Here is an 18769-nt window from a genome sequence, read left to right as displayed (position 1 = left end):
ATGAGAAGAAGAAAAAACACAACCCCTACATATACATTTGTGTATGTACTTCTCTCTTCAGTCTCTCCCATATTAAAGATGAAGCAAAAAGCTCTCTAAAAACCTAACAGTATTAGACACAGACAGATTGCGTGTGGACTTAAAATTACAACTGACATTAAAGTGAAACATCTGAACCTCCACTGCATGCCAAGAACCAAGTCCAGGAGTCTGTTTCTCATGCCACAGAGGATATCACAAGCAGATGAAGTTAAACTTTCTCTACATTAGGTACTAGCCACACTGCATTAGATAAGTATTATGTCATCTTTTACCATATAAGCAGAGAATCCTGAACCCTACTCTTGGCAGGTAAGGCAAGGAGAAATTGACTGTCAAATTTTGCTTCAGCAAGAAAATATATTTTTAAGTCTGAATAATCATATATTTGGTACACATGACCTATCATAATACAAACACTGCAGAAGTGTATTAGTAACTACATCTTCTATCAAGACATGGCAAATAAGACAAAATCCCACCCAACCGATCCAACACATCTCAAGTAAAATTTAAGGTGGCTGGAAGTAGACTGGATGTTATGAAATCTAATAATTTCAGAAAAATGTAGCAATGAAAAATTGAGTGAGTTATACCACGTGTGTCAGCCAATAAGACTGCTGGAGGATTTCCTCTCATACACACAAATGTTTATTCAACATTTTGAAGAGTGTTATTGGGGCACAAGCAGAAAATACAATACAGTGGAATCATCTGTTTAACACTTATTATTTAAACTTGGATGAGTGATGTTTTTGATTGGCAACCCTCAGGATCTAGATTATTCACAGGAACAGTGAGATGTAAAATGCCAGCCAAACAGCTCAGAAATTGTTTTAAGTATTTTAAAGGCTCAGTTGGTTGCCAGTTAGCTGAAACACACAATCCATTCTCTAAATGAACATCTGACTTAGGTTTTGTTAAGTGAATAGCAACTATGCTACTGTTACTCAGAGAAAAAGTCATTTTTTGCATTAAATTAATTTGTCTATTACTTTAGTTTAAATAGGGTGGAGATCCTCTTTTCTGCCTTACTGAAAATACAGTGTCTGGCAGTCACTCAACAGGAGAATGGAGGTCTGCTAGAGAAGTGCATTTATTTTTTGGAGCATAGCAATTCTCTCGACAATTATTAAACTAGAAACTATTAAACTACAGTTTATAACATTCAAGTTCAAAACTCTAAGGCAGACACAATAATGGGGCCAAACCTTTTATAGCTCTATGCTAAAAGCAGGCCTGAAAGAATTCCACAAACACCAGCAAAAGAAAACCTGGGAAACAACAACATTATTGTCATTCTCAATCATCTACATATGTTGGGAAGGTACAGGGACACACAGAGAGAGACTTTAAATAGTCTCCAAAATCTGGAGTTGACTAGATGACTAATTTATCTCTGTATTAGATAATTAAAAAGCATCTAATTGAGGGAGACTAATAGTAGGATAAGGAGTCTTTCAACTCAAGGTTATTTGTTCTAATCCAGTTTGGTAGAGACCAAAAATCATGACTACCACCTGATAGATGGTTAGTGATTTATGTGAAGTCAGTAATCTCAGTCCAGTTTATAATGGATAATGGCTGCATTAGTAAACAAATGGCAATAACTGGCACATTTGTGTATTTTCAGCAAAGGTGCCAGAGCTGTCAATTTGGCACTTTTCACTAGCACTATATTAATTTATTAAAAGAAGGAAACATCTAGATGTGGGTGGGTGTGTACACACACAGTATTGTATCATAATATATAAAACAAAGCAAATGTTTAGGTATTTGTTACTATTTTTCCCTTCTCCCTCAGCCCCAATGGAAAGATCTATTAACACAGATGTTGCTCCACTTCACATGGAAACTTTTATTTTTAAAAAGGGCTAAAAACTTTCAGTCAGCCAACCAATTTGAATAGGTGAAATTGCTTTGATCACTTCCTTAATGTATAACATACTCAACATGTGATGCATTACACATGCCTTCATGTCTCATGTAACTTACATTCCCTTATGCTCAAAGAACACTCAAGTGTTGCTGCTGTACACGAATTCTGGCAGCAACACTCAGCATAGGAGGGGTTCAATGAAGGAAACAGAAATAAAGCTGAGCTACACACAGACCTAGCTGTGAACCTCCTCACTATGAGCTTTAGTGTATAAACACCATTTCCATCCTCACTGTCAAAGACAATAGCCAACGCCTCAAATACCAGAATCACTGAAATTCTGCTCAAAGGAGTATCTAACCATCTGAATATTTCCAAGACTGAAGATATGTCCCTGCACCCACATTTCAAGGTGATGGTGTGGTCAAGGTAATCTTAAAATGAAAACGCTTAGAAAATTAGCCTGCATTTTGCAACAATCCCAACATGTTGTTACCAATTTGGTGGAGACAGCATTGTGAAAGCGCCAGATTCCTCCTCAGATATGAGGTTGTTAGAAACCTGTCTAAGGAAACATTTGGATCCCTGGCAAACTCCTGTGTGTAGCACTTTTACAGGTTATCATCCCATTTAAAAAAAAATTAATTCAGAACTAATTCAAATTAATGTAAAAGCCTGTAGCACTGCATCAAATCTTGGGAAATAAGGGACTGAAATGAAAAGGTGACTCAAATCAAGGTAGCCTCTTGAGGTCACAGAGAAGAATTTTACATGCTGGGGAGTTAAAGGAATTGAACAAGTTACATGGACTGTTAAGCTGGAAAACAATCACTTACTGCTCTATTGTATAGCTCTGAACTGCACATAATTTGTCCAGTGACATAATTTGTAACAGGGTAAGGCACGTTACTGAACACTTATTTCTGATGTTTGCAGTGACTGTAAGAGAGTCAGGTTACTATGTGGGGCACTAATTACATTTAATGTCTACAGATAAGAACACTACACAAATGATGTAGGACCGCTAGAAGCCCAGGAAGAATGATCACTAGTTCCTCCTTTGTGTGATGAACTTTACAGTAGACTCTTATTCTGTTACATTAAGTAGTAAGGAAGGTTTCCCTTTTCCATCTGCCCAAACTCATATCACTTGCTCCAATAAAAGCAAGTCTTTTCTGCACAACTGCATAACTACCTGTAAGCAAATCTGACAGGTTTCAGAGTAGCAGCCATGATAGTCTGTGTCCGCAAAAAGAAAAGGAGTACTTGTGGCACCTTAGAGACTAACATTTATTTGAGCATAAGCTTTCGTGAGCTGTAGCTGTAGCTCACGAAAGCTTATGCTCAAATAAATTTGTTAGTCTCTAAGGTGCCACAAGTACTCCTTTTCTTTTTGTAAGCAAATCTGTGTTCTCTATTCACTCAGGGCCATTAGCAGCCAGTGCACAGGGATCTGCATAATAAAATGTTAGGTTAATAACTGTATAGTGACCACATAAATCTCTGATGAGCTGCTGTAAATCCCTTGGTACCAAAAAGCTACTGCACTCTCTGCACCTCTCACTGATTTTGCCCACAGCACACATGGTTGCCTCATCTTCTGACCCCCTCCCCAAATCTGTCACTCCAGTATCCAGTCTACACTGCACAATGGAACTATAGTGTAGCTGCATTCAATATAAAATGTAGCATTAGGAGGGGTGATAGAAAGAGGAAGGAGTCAGATGATGAGTCAGCCATATTTGTTGTGGGAACGTGAATGGCAAATTCTGAGGGCAAAAGCCAATAATAGAAGAGGGATTTACAAGAGCCCAGTGGAGTGCATATTTCACTACTAATGCTATAGTGACTTGAGGATGCTCCTTGTTAAATGATTAATAACTATATCCTAGACTAAGAGAATTCTGATGTCCTAAGTTTCAGAGTTTATTTGCTGTACACGTCTCAGCCTCGAAATTTATTTAGCCCAGAATACGGCTATCATTTGTAAACTGGTAGCATTCTCAAACTATAAATTACTCACTCTATTTTCATATCTGGATCTGATGGCACCTTTCACTCTCCTAAAAGATACTGTGTCAAATCTCTACATGCATAAACGTATCTTTAGAATCATAATTTCCCACCAGGATTAATCAGAAATTAACAGTGTCATTATAAATGCATGTTATCTAGGAACAAACCAAGATAAGAAACATGCTTATGGCTCAAGTGGGACATTATTCCTTTTGATAAGCACAGACCATCTATGGAATTCTGGCAACTGGATAGTGCAACTATTTAAAAAAATAACTCAATGATTTATTAAGTTGACTGGCAGATACTATATAAGCACTCGCAGCCCAAAGTGTCTGAAATTATAAATTAGCTGGACCCTGCGTTGGAGGCTACCTAGAAGACTGCAATGATAATAAGCTCACCTCCAAGAGATAAAATATCTCTAAAGCAAAAAAATTTTACAATGGATAAAATCATAGCTACTGAAGGCTCCAGTTATTTGCTTCCACTATTAGAGCAAGGGTCAAAAGATACAAGCTACAGACTTTAGCCAGTTAAATAAGGAGTGATTGAATCAATTATACTTTTATATGCATTCATGCTGGAGTGATAAATACTTACCAAAAATCGATGGTCACTAATGTCACAGAACGGCATGGATCTGTTCAGGAGCAATTAAATATAAAGAACAATTCCTGATCTGAACTGTATTTTCTTTTACTGATCCTGTGAGAGAGGGTCACAAGAGATCTCTATACATAGCTGGCTGACAGAACTTACACAGCTCAAAGGACGTTTTTATGACTTTTTTTTTTCCATACTGAAGCAAGAAAAATATTCATGCATGCATTGAGACTCTTTCAGCTGAAATATAAATCCAAGGAACTGACCATTAGTGGGCATGAAAGAGTCTCAGTATGGCATGTGGCTGGACAAATTCCAGTTTGGCTAATTACTAGAGTCTCCTTAAGTTTTCTCTGCAATTTTACATGGATAGAGTATTCCTCTTTACTACCTGTATTATGCTATTGTGTACTGTTGCTGTGTATTGCTCACCAGTTTCAGTGTTACACTCTAGAGATTGCAGTGTTTGTTTGGTGACCGATCTCTTGTAAAGTGCTTTAGGATCTTTCATCCCACAGGATCCCAAGAAATACAGAGTTTCCTTTAAATATAAGTTATAAACAAAAGAAACAGGGGCTTATCTGTCCCCCACAGCAGAAGGAACTGTCATTGAAGTCAGTGGGTATCCTACTAGAAGGAGAGCGGAGAAGAAGCGGCCTGAGAGGTGGCTTTTAATGCTGGGTGTTTCCAAATCCCTATTTTTCTTTTACCATGAAAATCAGGCCAGGTGTCTGGGCATTCTTGCTGAGCTAAGGCCTGGTCTAAATAGTCTGCTAAGGTGTTCTGATCTCCTCATTCTTGAGTAACTGCTTCTTTCTTTCATACCTCAACCTTCACACTAGACATCTGTCAGTGCCATGCTCACCTCTCACTCAGCGATGCTAATGGGTCAGTATCCTAGGCGAGGCCTGTTGAAAATGCTATCATTCTCCAATAATTTAGGGAGTTTAATATCAAAAAACTATTCCTGAGCTCTCTTCTCTTGTACAGTTGAAAACTGTCCTGCTACCAACCCTTTGACTGAGCTTTTGCAGGATAGTTTACAAAAAGGAAATGCAGGTATTAATTTTTCTTTATGTGTAAAATATAAACTAAGGGAGAAATTAGTTTTCAAAATTCTGCAATGTAAGAAAACAGAATAGGGTTGAATGGTGCAGCAGGTTAATTAATACACTAGTACGTCCTCCTCAGAGAGCTGGGTTCAAATCCTTGCCAAGTAAAAAAAGAGTGGAAATGAGTTTGTCCCAAAAGTAGATCACTCAGGAAGATTATCAGTTTCTGTACAAGCAAGTTCTAGGACTAGAATACCAAGGGTGTATATTCACAGGGCTGTGTGGAGAAGACAACAGCCGGGAGAAGAAAACTGGAGGTAGGGGAGGTATTCCTCACATAGCTCTGACAGAAGCTCACATAGAATCTATTTATACCATGTGACTTTTGCTATCACTTCAGTTATTCCCTTTCAAAGGTATCAAAAAACACTCTCTCTCTCATGTATATATATATACACACACACACACCAGAATATCATAAAAACATTCATTTTGTGCAACTTACAAATACAACAAACCTTTAAATAGTAATGTTACCAAGATGCATAGTACATACCTGAGCAATGACCTGAAAGAAAAAAATCTTATTTTATGACAAAGTCACAGAAGTACATTCTACTTACAACAGCTGGGGGATCATTCCATTCTTCATAAGACATGGCAGCATATGGGTATATCCTGTCATTGATAATCTGAAGGGTGGCCAGAGCAATAGCTTTCATTGACCGAAAATACGCTTCCCAGAACCACCTTGCCTGCAAGGAAAGGATGAAATGCACTTTCAGACCCTGCTAACTCCACAGACCTGATGCCTAATAATCAGTTTTTGTTTGTCATTCGCAATCTGCTCAATGCTGCTGAGAAATCAGCTGGAAATTAAATTAGGAGGCAAATTCACTGGAACAAGGGATGTTTCCACAGAGGCTGGAGTCCTCAAATTGGAAAAGTTATTGGGAAAAAAAATGAACTGAAGTTGTAGAACAATCAATCAATCAAGGAGGACATGCAGAGGAAACCATTTCAATGCATTCATGAGTGGGCTAGTGGAATAAAACTCCACACAAATATATGAAGGAGCCAGTTTCTTTCATATTTTTATCAGTTTTTCCCCTCAAAATGTCAAAAGTGATTTAACCACAGCAGAGAATAATTTACATTTATATTTGGGTTTTCTAATTTGGGGGAACCCAAAGTGCAGCCCAATAGCCAACTGAAGCAGTGAAGCCTAAAATACAGCTGCCTTGTAATTGCAGCATGTGGAAAAGCTGATCTGCAGCAAGTTTTTGCTACTGGTAAATGCTACCAAACAAGCAATTTCTATTCTTCTAAGAATAAAAAGATAGGGCCCTACTAAATTCATGGCCATGAAAAAAGGTGTCACTGTCCATGAAATCTGGTCTCCCTCCATGAAATCTGGTCTTTTGTGTTCTTTTACCTTATACTGTACTGATTTCATCAGGGAGACCAGCGTTTCTCAAATTTGGGGGTCCTGACCCAAAAGGGAGTTGCAGGGGGGTGGTAAGGTTATTTTAGGGGGGTTGCGGTATTGCCACCCTTACTTCTGCACTGCCTTCAGAGCCGGGTGGCCGGAGAGTGAAGGCTGTTGGCCGGGCACCAGGCTCTGAAGGCAGTGTCCCACCAGCAGCTGTGTAGAAGTAAGGGTGGCAATGCCATACCATGCCACCCTTACTCCTGCCTTGCTGCCTTCAGAGCTGGGCGGCCAGAGAGTGGCGGCCGCTGACTGACCATACCAGGCCATCCTTACTTCTGTGCAGTTGCTGACAGTGGATCTGCCTTCAGAGCTGGGCTCCCAGCCAGCAGCTGCCGCTCTCCAGCTGCCCTACTCTGAAGGCAGCGCTGCCACCGCCCCCAGCAGTGCAGAGGTAAGGGTAGGAGTGCCACAACCCCCCGCCCACCCTACAATAACCTGGTGACCCCTCCTCACAGCTCCTTTTTGGGTCAGAACCCCTACAAGTACAACAGCCTGAAATTTCAGATTTAAATAGCTGAAATCATGAAATTTACAATTTTAAAAATCCTATGACCATGAAATTGACCAAAATGGACCATGAATTTGGTAAGGCCCTACATACATGCAAGCAAATATTAGCATTTCTTTTATATAAAAATGTACGTGTTTGCAAATTAGTTGTAGTCCTTGATCCTGGCAAGTTTTCAACACAGCCATGGGTGTTGTAAAATTTGCATGTCTTTGGTCTAAACTGAGGCTCTTTTTAAAAAAATAAATGCGATATTCAAACAGGTAAGTATACAGAATTTGAAAGATGAATCAATTCTAGGCTGAGACTCTATATGAAAAGTTTCAATCCAGATTCAGTCTCTACCCAAGACAAACCCTTGGTGCTGGAGGGAAAACAGGATTTGGTAATGAATATGCTGACTGATACAATTCTGTAGTAGAGACACACACTTACTTTTTAAAAGCCTGGAATCAAATTATACCAAAGAACCACATCCAACCCAAAGGGAAATGTGCTTTGCCAATGATCATAGCTCAAGTGCCTTGGCCTAATAAAAGTGAATTTCCTGAGCTTAGTTGTTTCTGCAGGAATTTCCAGCACCTTGAAGTGCCCAGAAGGCACTTCTTTTTAGGATCTCCTCAAGCCTGCAGGAGTGTGCACGTGTGTCTAGGTGAGAGAGCAAGTGCTAGGAAAGACATTTCCAGATGCACTGGCAGCATATGAAGCTTGCGGAGCCAGAAGACAAACAGCAAGGATAATATATATCTCTGGCCAAGTGCTATTTAACTATGCCAAGGGGACTTTTCAAACAATGCAAAAAGGCCAGGTCTAGTGATATGCTAGCAAAGTATCAAATCTTCCTCAGTTTTTTGGGGGGAATCCCATTGCCTTGGAAGAACAGGCTTTTGGATAGAAAATTAAACTGTTTTGTGTAGTTGTGCAATGCTAAACAGTAGCTGCATTCCATCCTACAGGTGGCTGCTCCTCAGTAAAGCGCAAAGTGATTCCTGTATGTACAATTTGTAAAGCTCTTTGTTATTCTTCAGGTTGAACAGCAGCATATATAAATACAATAAATCCAAAATTTTACTTCTAAAAGTGTTGAGGATGCAAGCTCACAAGCAGATTCAATTATGTTCCTGAGCAATGGCACCATCCTATGTGTTGTTTTGAATACTAGTAATACAACTGAGAAGAAAATAGGGGTCTGTTGCCAAGTCGTCACCCCCATCACTCACTCTGGAGGCAGTTTTTAAGTCAGGTTCTTCAGAATGTTATGGTTTTATACTTCAGAGGGGAAAAGCCACTCAAATGGTACAAAAAGCAACAAACCGTTAACTCAATAGGAAGAGCGATCATAGAGAAAGACAATGAGTAGCGTCACCTAGAACACTTTTTACCCTACTATGGGGAAAGAACAATAATCACAGGGCTCAACACCTAAGAATATTCAAAGGATATTCCAGGAGGCAGGTGAGTTTATCCAACAATTAGTTACATTTGTACAGGGCCTTTCACCCAGAGGGAACCCAAATCGTTTTACAAACCATATACAGACTGAATCTACAAAAATACACCCGCTAAAGAAATACATTCTCTCTCTGGAACCAAATAGGAACCACTCACGAATTTAGGCCAAAAATGAACACTGTACCCAACTGGAAGTACAGGAGAAATATAAAAAGGTAATTTACCAATATTATAAAAAATAAATATTTAGAACTCTAAAATACTTTACAAAAATTAAATAATCCTCCAAGTGTCCCCAGAAACCAGGACAAAAAGTGAAGAATCAGATACCAAGGGTATGTCTACACTACAGTTAAAAACCCATGGCTGGCCCAGGCCAGCTGACTCAGGCTCCCGGGGATCGGGCTAACAGGCTGTTTAACTGCAATGTAGACATTCGGGCTCAGGCTGGAGCGTGGGCTCTAGGACTTTGCAAGGTAGGAGAGTCCCGGAGCGCATGCTGCAGCCTGAGCCCCAACGTCAACATCACAGTTAAACAGCCCCTTAGCCTGAGCCCCATGAGTCCGAGTCAGCTGGCATGGGCAGTGTAGACATACTCAGAGAGGGCTAAGTATCTTACACAAGATCCTAAAGAAAACCCAAGGACAGAGCAAGGATAAAATTTGACCAGGACGGTCCATTTAACAGCCCTTCTCTTCCAAAACCTGTAATGACCACAAGTAGATACAACTAGAGCTCCGCAAATCCGTGGATATCCACTTTACATCCACACACCATTTTTGCGGATCGGATGCGAATACAAATTTTGTATCCTCACAGGGCTCTAGATAGAACACAGATTTTACATTACATCTGCATGTTAACTTATTAATTGATAAGTAGTTTTAGAGAACTATCATTTGTAAGAGAGAAATTAATTGCTAGAGAAATAAATTTTACATGGGCTACCTAGGTACAGTAGCAGCACGAGTTACATACAAATCAGCTGCAGAACCCAGCATGCTATTTTAGCTAGTAAGTGTTGCACTCCATTTCACCTCATCTGGTAAATCTGTACTGGCAATGCTAGATTGGCGATTATTCTCTGATAACCAACTCCTCCTGACAAATGGTTACATGTAGAACCTATTTAGACGCTCTCTCCCTCCTGTTGACTACTGCAGAAATTAATCTGAACCCACTTCTTTTTGCTGCAAGAAGGTTTGCACTATCAGACAATTATATTTTCACACCAGGAACAGGACAGGAAAAGGGGGTGAAGGGATTTTACTCTTTACAAACTAATATTTATGTAATTATTAATTTTGGGTGAAGAGCTAGCAACTGTTTCAACATTTGGTTGTAATTTTTCAGAACTGAGTTTCTTTAAGGCAAAACCCAAAACCTTCTAAGGGAACTGCAAGTCTCCAGACAGATGTTTTGAGGGCTCATTACTTCCTTCCCACCTTGTTTGCTTTTATAAAATAGAAGTGATTAACATGGCTAGCTATTCTTGGTTGTCCAACATGGTAAGTTATTGAGCATTATTGGAAAGTTATTCTCCTAGGGAAATTGTTGCATTTCCCAATTTCATCCAAAATAATTTTAATTTTCTATTTTACAGTGTATGTGATTGAAAAGCTTTTATCAGAGGGTAACAAAGATGTAGTAGGAACTGGGTGGGGAGTCAATGATACTCATCAGTCTATTAGCATAGTCCAAGCATAGGACAGGGACTAGAGAAAACTTGAGTTCTACTCCTGGCTTTGACACCGACACCCTCTGTGTCCTGAGGCAAATCACAAACTCTCTCCCGTCAATAGCTCGTACATGAGCTTTCTCTTTACTTTGCCTTTACAAGCCATCTATAATTGAAGTGTGAAGGAAGGACGCTAGGGGACAAGCAATACAAACTTAATTCAGAGTTCAAATATTTTTTATGACACCAAGTGATGTTTTATGCCATGGCTGTGACAAAATGTTCTTGCTTCCTTTGACAAGGCATCTGCAGAGGGTTGATCGGTGGACTTGCTTCAGCGTGTAGACATTCTGCTGAATCTGGGTATCTGGCCTCACTCAGAAAACCCTTGAGTGTTCCTTACTGTGAGAAGTTCTCCAGTGTCACAGATAAAGTTAATCGCACATGATGGATAAGATCAGCTGGAAAGCTCCCAGTGACAAGCCCTATTATATTCTAGATAGGCTCTTGTACCATGCTTATTGCTATAGTAGCTGAGTACCTTTCAGCAGTGCATTAAGCAATGAGACCACACATCTGTCACATGCCATTTGTTTGCTCATCCTCTCCCCAAGGGGAGAAGCAAGTAGAGTGTGGTATCTTGTTTTGGTAGGATGTACAGTCTTTTTTGTTTGTTTGTGTTTTGTTTTGATATAAACGCTGCTCTGTATTTATGTTGAGGGCAGCTCAAAGAAATGTGCCTTGCCTTTGGAGTGGAAGTTGCTCACATCTGCGATGGTCCTTAGCTCCTGGGGAATTCATTCCACAGTCTTGGTCTGGCACACAAGAAAGTTCCATTTCCCACACAAATGAGTAATACCTTATTGCATCCTAAATTTTCATACTAGCTGCTATGATACTGGCCTTACTATCTGACCTCCAGGGTAAAGGTACACAGGACACAAACTGGAAAGGCCCTTCTGGGTCATCAAACCCAGGCCACTGCTATTGCATGCTGCACAGATTATTTTCACAAGGTGACTGTGCAGAACTGCATTTCTTCCATGTTTTGAAGACATTTTTCAAGTTTGTGCCATTCTAAATATTAATCTATGTTATTTTATAGATTTGGTGGAAATGGGCACTTTATAAAATAAAATAAAAACTATGCCCAAATATTAGCAGGGATACAGTTCTAAACCAAGAGGACACAGACATCTAGTAGGACAGCAACACAACCCATAGTAACAATAACCAAGTAACAATAACCAAGCCCAAATACCCACAATCTTCAAAATGTGCCATGATGCCAGCTATGAAAGGGAACTTATTCATATATGGATGAAAGCAGGAGCACTTCAAGGATTCTCTAAAGCATTCTCAATTTAACCCTGTGCTAGTCTTTCCCACCTAAATGCTGGTGCCTAGACAATCACCAACTTTAACTACATAAATTAGGCTCAAATAGACATTTAAAACTACTGTTAAAAGTACAATGGAGAACTGACACTAGTCCAGGAGTTCTCAACCTAGGGGGTTGTAACCTGCAGGGGATCACGAACAGGTGACCAGGAGTTGCAACCACCCTGACTTTCCCATGTTGCTAAATGGGCAAGAGATCCTGGACAGATCCAGTGTGGAAAAACAAGAGAACCTCTGCCAGAGAGTCTAGCTCCACCAATCAGCAGAACATTCAAATTTAAGAGACTGGATGGCCCAATGAATGGAGAATGACTTAGAGAGCCTTTAGGTTGCCAGCTAAGCTGCTATCAATAAATGGCTGTTCAGTAACCTATATGAAATAGTCTCAGTCCAATAGCTACAATCCATTTTACAAAACACACCACTGCAGCTAATATCATTTGCCATCCTTGTTCATAGTCCCAGGAAAGTAACCAAAGACTGAACGAACGATGGGGACTGAACTCTCTTCTCTCTCTCCCTCCCCGCAAGTTGTGATCTCTGTAAACCAAAAGTTGTTCCCTCATCAGTGTAGAGGAAGCTTTCACCATCATTGCTGACATTCTGCTAAGCTGTCAATTCCAGCATTTCCCACCTAAAGTTGCTTAAAATATATATTTAAAAAAGAAAAAGACTGAAGTGATCTCTTTATGAAAAGGACCCAACATCCAATTCGTACAGAATTATTTGGGGGGTGGGTTGAGAAAGCAATTTTTGTAGTATATCTAGTAGTGGAAGCAATATTTGTAAGATGGAGAATAAATCAAGCCCCTAGCAAATTCAAGAAAAAATAGTTACAAAGCAAAAAAGAAAGGCACCACTCCAATGTGTTGCTCATAAATACTTATTCTCGGAATCCCTTTAGTAAGATGACACAAAGCATCCAAACCCATGATTTCCTTCTACTTGGCTGCAGCCTTACAACTTTGGTCAAGTGGACTGCAGAGACACAAGGTGTTCCAGGTACCAATACACACATCACTTTAATAGATGAGGAGCATGGGACAGAAGCATTTACAGCTAATTTCACAAGAAAAAAGAGATAGCAGCCTGCAACAAGAAGGTAGCCCTCTCACTAAAAGTAACATTTATTTAAGCAAGGTGTTATTTTTTCTTAGAAATAAACACACTTGGGGGCCCAGCGTCTCTTTACAAGCTCTTTACAAGCCAACATAGTATCAGGTTACACAGTCCATTCATATAATGTTTACAAGACCTAGTGTTAATGCCACTAATGGTGCTCCGACATAGAGTACAAGACAGATCAACGCAAACCTTCTGCTTACATTGATAAAAGAAAAACACTGGGCATCAGGAAAGGAGCACTGTATGGTACAAATCAAGGGGGTGCGTATGCCGGCAGGGAGAACTATGCTCCCTGAAAGGAAGCTTCTAGGTTTCTATCAGTTACCCACCCAGTTTGGTGAGAATGGGGAAAGTCAACAGAAAAGAGATTTGGAAGAAAGCAATAAAAGTTAACTGCCCATAAAGCACCACTTCTCCCAACCTCTAGGTCAGGCGCCATGCTATTGTAAGATTTTATTCCATTGCAGGAGCCAAGTGCTCCCGAAGTTCCACACTTGAAAAGGTTTATGAGGCCTTGAAGTGTTACCATTTTCACACTGACTGAGGTTACTCTACTTTAACTGCTTTCCTTTTGTATGGTATAGGTTCAGATACCCACTTCCATCCCACAGTGTTTTTTCAAATAAACTTTTTACTCCGTGACCAGGTAGGCTCGGGAAGCTCTGGTAATAGGAAGGCATGTAACCTAGAGGCTACACTGGGAGCCAGGTATCTTCAGTTTTATTCCTGGCTCTGCCATTTATTCACTGTTTAACTTTATACAATTCACTTAAACTCTGTGCTTCTGTTTTCCCATCTGTGCAACATGTGCAATCCCCATCTCATAGAAGTGTTGTGAGGCTCAGTTGTTTGTAAAGCACGTTGAAATCCTTGGATGGATGGTCCTATAGAAGAACAGTGTTACTCAATCGCCAGTCCCTGAGATCTCCCTTACATTGTTTAGGAAGGCAACAAGCCTGTCCCTGGTATCAAAAAGATTGAGAAACACTGCTATAAAAGGACAAAACATTTTCCCTCCTGTTATTTGTAAAATTCCAAAACTTCAAAACCTATAATTTAGCTAACCAGTGTTACTACCGTAATTGATAACTGCAACTCTCTGGTCCTTTGCTAAATACTTCTTCACAAAACGCACAGTAAGCCTTGTGGACCTCCTTGTCAGAGGATGTTGTGAAGGCCAAGATTATAACAGTGTTAAAAAAAGAACTAGATAAGTTAATGGAGGATAGGTCCATCAGTGGCTATTAGCTAGGATGGGCAGGGATGGTGTCCCTAGCCTCTGTTTGCCAGAAGGTGGGAATGGACGACAGGGGATAGATCACTTGATGATTACCTGTTCTGCTCATTCCGTCTGAAGCACCTGGCATTGGCCACTGTTGGAAGACAGGATACTGGGCTAAACGGACCTTTGGTCTGACCCACTATGGCTGTTCTTATGGTACCATGAGCAGACAGACTCTTTCAGGGTGGCACAAAGTAACATGCAAAATTTCGCCCAGCTGAAGGTTCATTTGGAAGCTTGCCCAGAGAGGCCTTTCAGACTCAAAATTTACATAAAGTAGAACTAATTGAAGCCACACATCTTCAATAACGAAGCAGAGACCTCAGGGACTATAAATCCTAGCATGCGATGCTCTATCTTGTTCCAAGCTGCCTCCAACCATACCATGTGGACCCACAGAACATTCCCACATTCAAGTGTTTAAGCTGCTATTTCTCAATCCCCCATACTGGATGTCCCTCTCTATCTATGACTAGCTTGCTGTGCTGATGAATTCCTTACTGCCAGCATGTGAATCAGTTTCTCTGTATTCAGCTCCATGGGAAAACCTTCCAAATGCTTCAGTTACGATCAGCATCATTTTTTGCTTCCTCTGCTAGGCAGGGCTTGAGAGAAATTTACTGGAGACTGCACAATTTTGGGTCATTCAACAATATGTAGTTTACAGTGGGGGATAAAGATCTAGGGTAAAATTTTCAAAAGTGCTTAAGTGTCTTAGGAGCCTATATCCTATTTTCAGAAACGACTTAGACACTTTGGAATTTACATCCCATTGATTTTCCCAATGGGACAAAGAGTTTGTATGAAACAGAAAAGAATGTAGGCTAAATGTTCAAAAGTGATTAGCCAGTTTTGGCTTACTTAGCAGGTAGCTCAACACTTCCTGAAAAATCAGGCCCCTTTAAGGTGTCTTAATTTGGTTGCCCAAAAATTGAGGCACCAAAAATTAAGTCACTTTTGAAAATTTGGGCTGAAAGTAAAAAATTAAAGCCTCTTCCCATGTATAGGAGTGTTAACATTAGACCTATTAAATCAATGGAGTATTGGTAAACTCATGCTGTATTTCCTGACCAAAAACAGCTTCTAAAATATTTATGTTCATCTTCTATAAAATATGAAAAAGTGTCTTTACAACCTGCTTCGCTCAACTTTGAGTGTGGCTAGTTTCCAAGAGCGATCTATTTCTCAAGGCTATTATACAGGTACTGTACAGACAAGATTTCTAAAGTGAGTGAGTGCTTAAAATGGGGGAGTTGTACTTTGATTTAAAAAAAAAAAAGTCATTCGGTTCCACATCATCTGAAATAAAGGCCAAACCATAATTTAACCTGGTTTGGGTTTCTGACAAACCAGTGAAGAGTGAACAGAGAAGAGTGACTTGTAGAAATATATACCTTACTACATTTTCTTATATGTTTAACGTAATATTTTAACGTTATTTCTATTCATCATCTACTCCTCCTCCCATTTCCCAATTGTGCTGAACTGCGTAAGTCCCAGGACCTCACGAAGCCAGAAGTAGATTGCATTTATTTAACATTACCTAACCACATGAGAGGCCTATGGAGGTAAAAATCCTTTATTTCAAGCAGCTTGTGTAGGCTGAACAGGACACAAATATACATCAATATTGTCCTACCTCTCAACTGTCCTTCATTAGTCACAAATGTACTTGTTTGGTTTCTTGCCTTAGGCATCAGAAATGCTAGTTATGACAATGTATATCACAGGGTAAGAGCAGATGCAAAATAATCCATGGCCCCTCTTGCCACCCCTACAACCTAAATCCATCTGAAACACTGGCTAAGACACGTCACAAGCATTGAGCAGATTTAGGTGAGAACCAGGGACATTCTAATCCAGATATTTTTATAAGGTGACTCAATACCGGGGGAGGTGGAGGGGTGTTGGTGCTAATACTAGGTACAGTTTCATTTTAATTTGACCTGATAAAATTCTCTCAATGTATTTAATAATCTAATCCAATATCTGCTTTCAATCTACACTGCAGTCATTGTAATCATGGATTAAACAAGTATATTTGGCCTCTTCAGAAACAGAACGAAGAGACGAAACCAAATCTTTACCACTGCCTTTTTTTTTTTTGGGATAGTTGTCAATGCTCAGAGATGGAGAGGTCAGGGTTCAAAATGCTAGTCTGACCCTCAAGATACTAGTCGCCTGGGAGCAGACTTCTAGGAGTTCTCAGTTTTATTGCGGTAAACTTCTGACATCACAAATGCTGACTCCTGGAGCTGAGGTTAAAGGGAAATGTTAGTGCTAGCAAGATATGAATTCCACATCACCTTAAGTTTCTTGCACTATGATTTTTCTTGGGTCCTTGCCTCACATTTTGGCTGTGGTAGTTCACAAGGTATAATTACAGCAATGCATGCATTTGACACTCAGATACCAAAATGATGCACTACATCAAGCAGATCTCTGTTAAGGATTAGATTTACCAAGTCTTTCCTCTATCATGTTTGTTTTGTTCATAAGTTTTCATCCTCAAGTCTCATCTCACTTTTGCTAGTTCACAATAGCATCACTTTGCTCAAAATCCAGCTGCAACTACACTACACACAAAACTACTATTTGACAGGAAGAAGGGTTTCCATGCTGTCCCATGAGACAGCTGCACTTTTGTGGCCCTTAAATCCAAGAGTATCTTGATCCCTAATATACTGCCAACATACTAGGATTTAAGGCAGTGTTTCCCACCCTGGGGATGTCAGACTAGTTTTGGGAATGGGGGCATGGAGGACAGAAGAGAAGAACAGAGTGTCCGGGGAATCCTGCATAAGTTGGATCTACTGTGACACCCCCATTGCAAACACTCTGCTGCGAGTACTGCATGGAATAGCACTTTGAAACCCAGCTCTCCTCTCTGCTCCTGCAAGAGGCAGATACAGCAGTCTCAGACTCAGGAAGATTGACTGACACAAACTTAGCATCTCCGTCCCAGATCAGCAGCATAAATGTGTTCCAGTCACAGAGCCAGTAAAGGACCCAAAAACATAGAGCCTTCTGGTTGAGGGGAATGGGGCCAAAACATGCAGAAGGACCCCCTGGGAAGAAGAACAAAACAAAACTAAATGGTGTAAAGGGAAAAAACAGTTAAAGTGCACTTATACTCTGAAGAGTATGTATGCAGATACAGACCCTATTTTCTGAACATCTTTGCTCCTGTTGGGTTTTCACCTTATATAGTCCTAATTTACAGCAAACAAGGGTTTACTTTTGTAGACACCATAAATACAACTACAGGACAGCAAGCTGGACTCTAGTCTGCCTTATGGATAATCATATTTGTCAGATACACTGGTGAAGGTCTAAGAGGCAGAAGTGAACACAGCTTGATTTTTCAGATCGCAGATGAGGTTGCAATGTTGACTGATCCTTTTAGTCGAATAGGCAGTCATTGAGAAAGGACAGATATAAACCTATACAATGCCATTTTAAACAGCCATTTTGACTATAACTACACAATAAGATTAGTCTCTGCTTTGAAAATTTGAAAATTCCCTCTCCATTAACCACACACAACCAAAATTATGACAATCCAGATTTCTGCTATAACTGTTACAAAGGCAGGAATAGTCAAGAGAAGAACAAAAATCAGTCATGGGTATACAATTGCAGGAACATTCAAATGTTATATGACTACCCAGTGAAAGGAGAGGGAAAGGGAAGGGGAGGTTCAGCCACATTTCTTGAAAAGTGATGGACATCTCCTGAAACACAAAGCAATAGGTTTCAAGTCTCGGGGGTATCGCCTTCAAATATGTCTATGTTCTAAGGGTAGATCAGTTTTCTCTGCTGTAGACATCCTGCTGAGAGGTGAGGTCCCCAGCAAAACACAGGAATCTGACTGCAAGCCTTTGAGGTGGCAGGAGCCAAGAGTGGTTCAAAGGCAAGGCTGGCGGGTGGGCAGCACCTCTGAGTATTGTAAAGGTTAGAGGTTAGTAAAGCAGGAGCCACTGGCCAATAAAACAGTGTTTGCAGAGCCCACTCTGCAGCTAAATTAGGGATCTGTTTACACCTTTCCCAGCTTTCTGAGTTACACACACCGATGCTTCCCACTGTGATCTTGTCCAGTGTCCGCTAGCATCTCCCCTGGTCAGCAGCTGCCCAGCTCTCTACTGGCTAGCTTTATAACATGGCTAAAAGATGCTTGGAAACTTTTAATCAGTATCCAACATCAAAAATAAATAAATAAAAGCACAACTTGTGTCAACT

The 18769-nt window shown here is 40.2% G+C and overlaps 1 protein-coding gene across 4 annotated transcripts in view; it reads right to left on the bottom strand.

The window, feature by feature from the left end:
* The window catches only part of EXT2 (exostosin glycosyltransferase 2), a 107071-nt gene that overhangs the window by 57432 nt on the left and 30870 nt on the right, over window positions 1-18769 (bottom strand). For 3 of the 4 annotated variants that reach the window (XM_073348064.2, XM_073348067.2, XM_073348065.2), the window contains one exon: window positions 6216-6347. The exons of the other annotated variant lie outside the window; for it this stretch is intronic. In XM_073348064.2, coding sequence (XP_073204165.1) covers window positions 6216-6347 — 132 coding nt within the window. The remainder of the gene's footprint in view (window positions 1-6215; window positions 6348-18769) is intronic. 4 annotated transcript variants of the gene reach the window in all.

The sequence above is a fragment of the Lepidochelys kempii genome, chromosome 6, assembly GCF_965140285.1.
Source record: "Lepidochelys kempii isolate rLepKem1 chromosome 6, rLepKem1.hap1, whole genome shotgun sequence".
NCBI lineage: Eukaryota > Metazoa > Chordata > Testudines > Cheloniidae > Lepidochelys > Lepidochelys kempii.
Note: the sequence above shows the minus strand (reverse complement) of the source record. Positions and strands in the feature narration are given on the sequence as shown.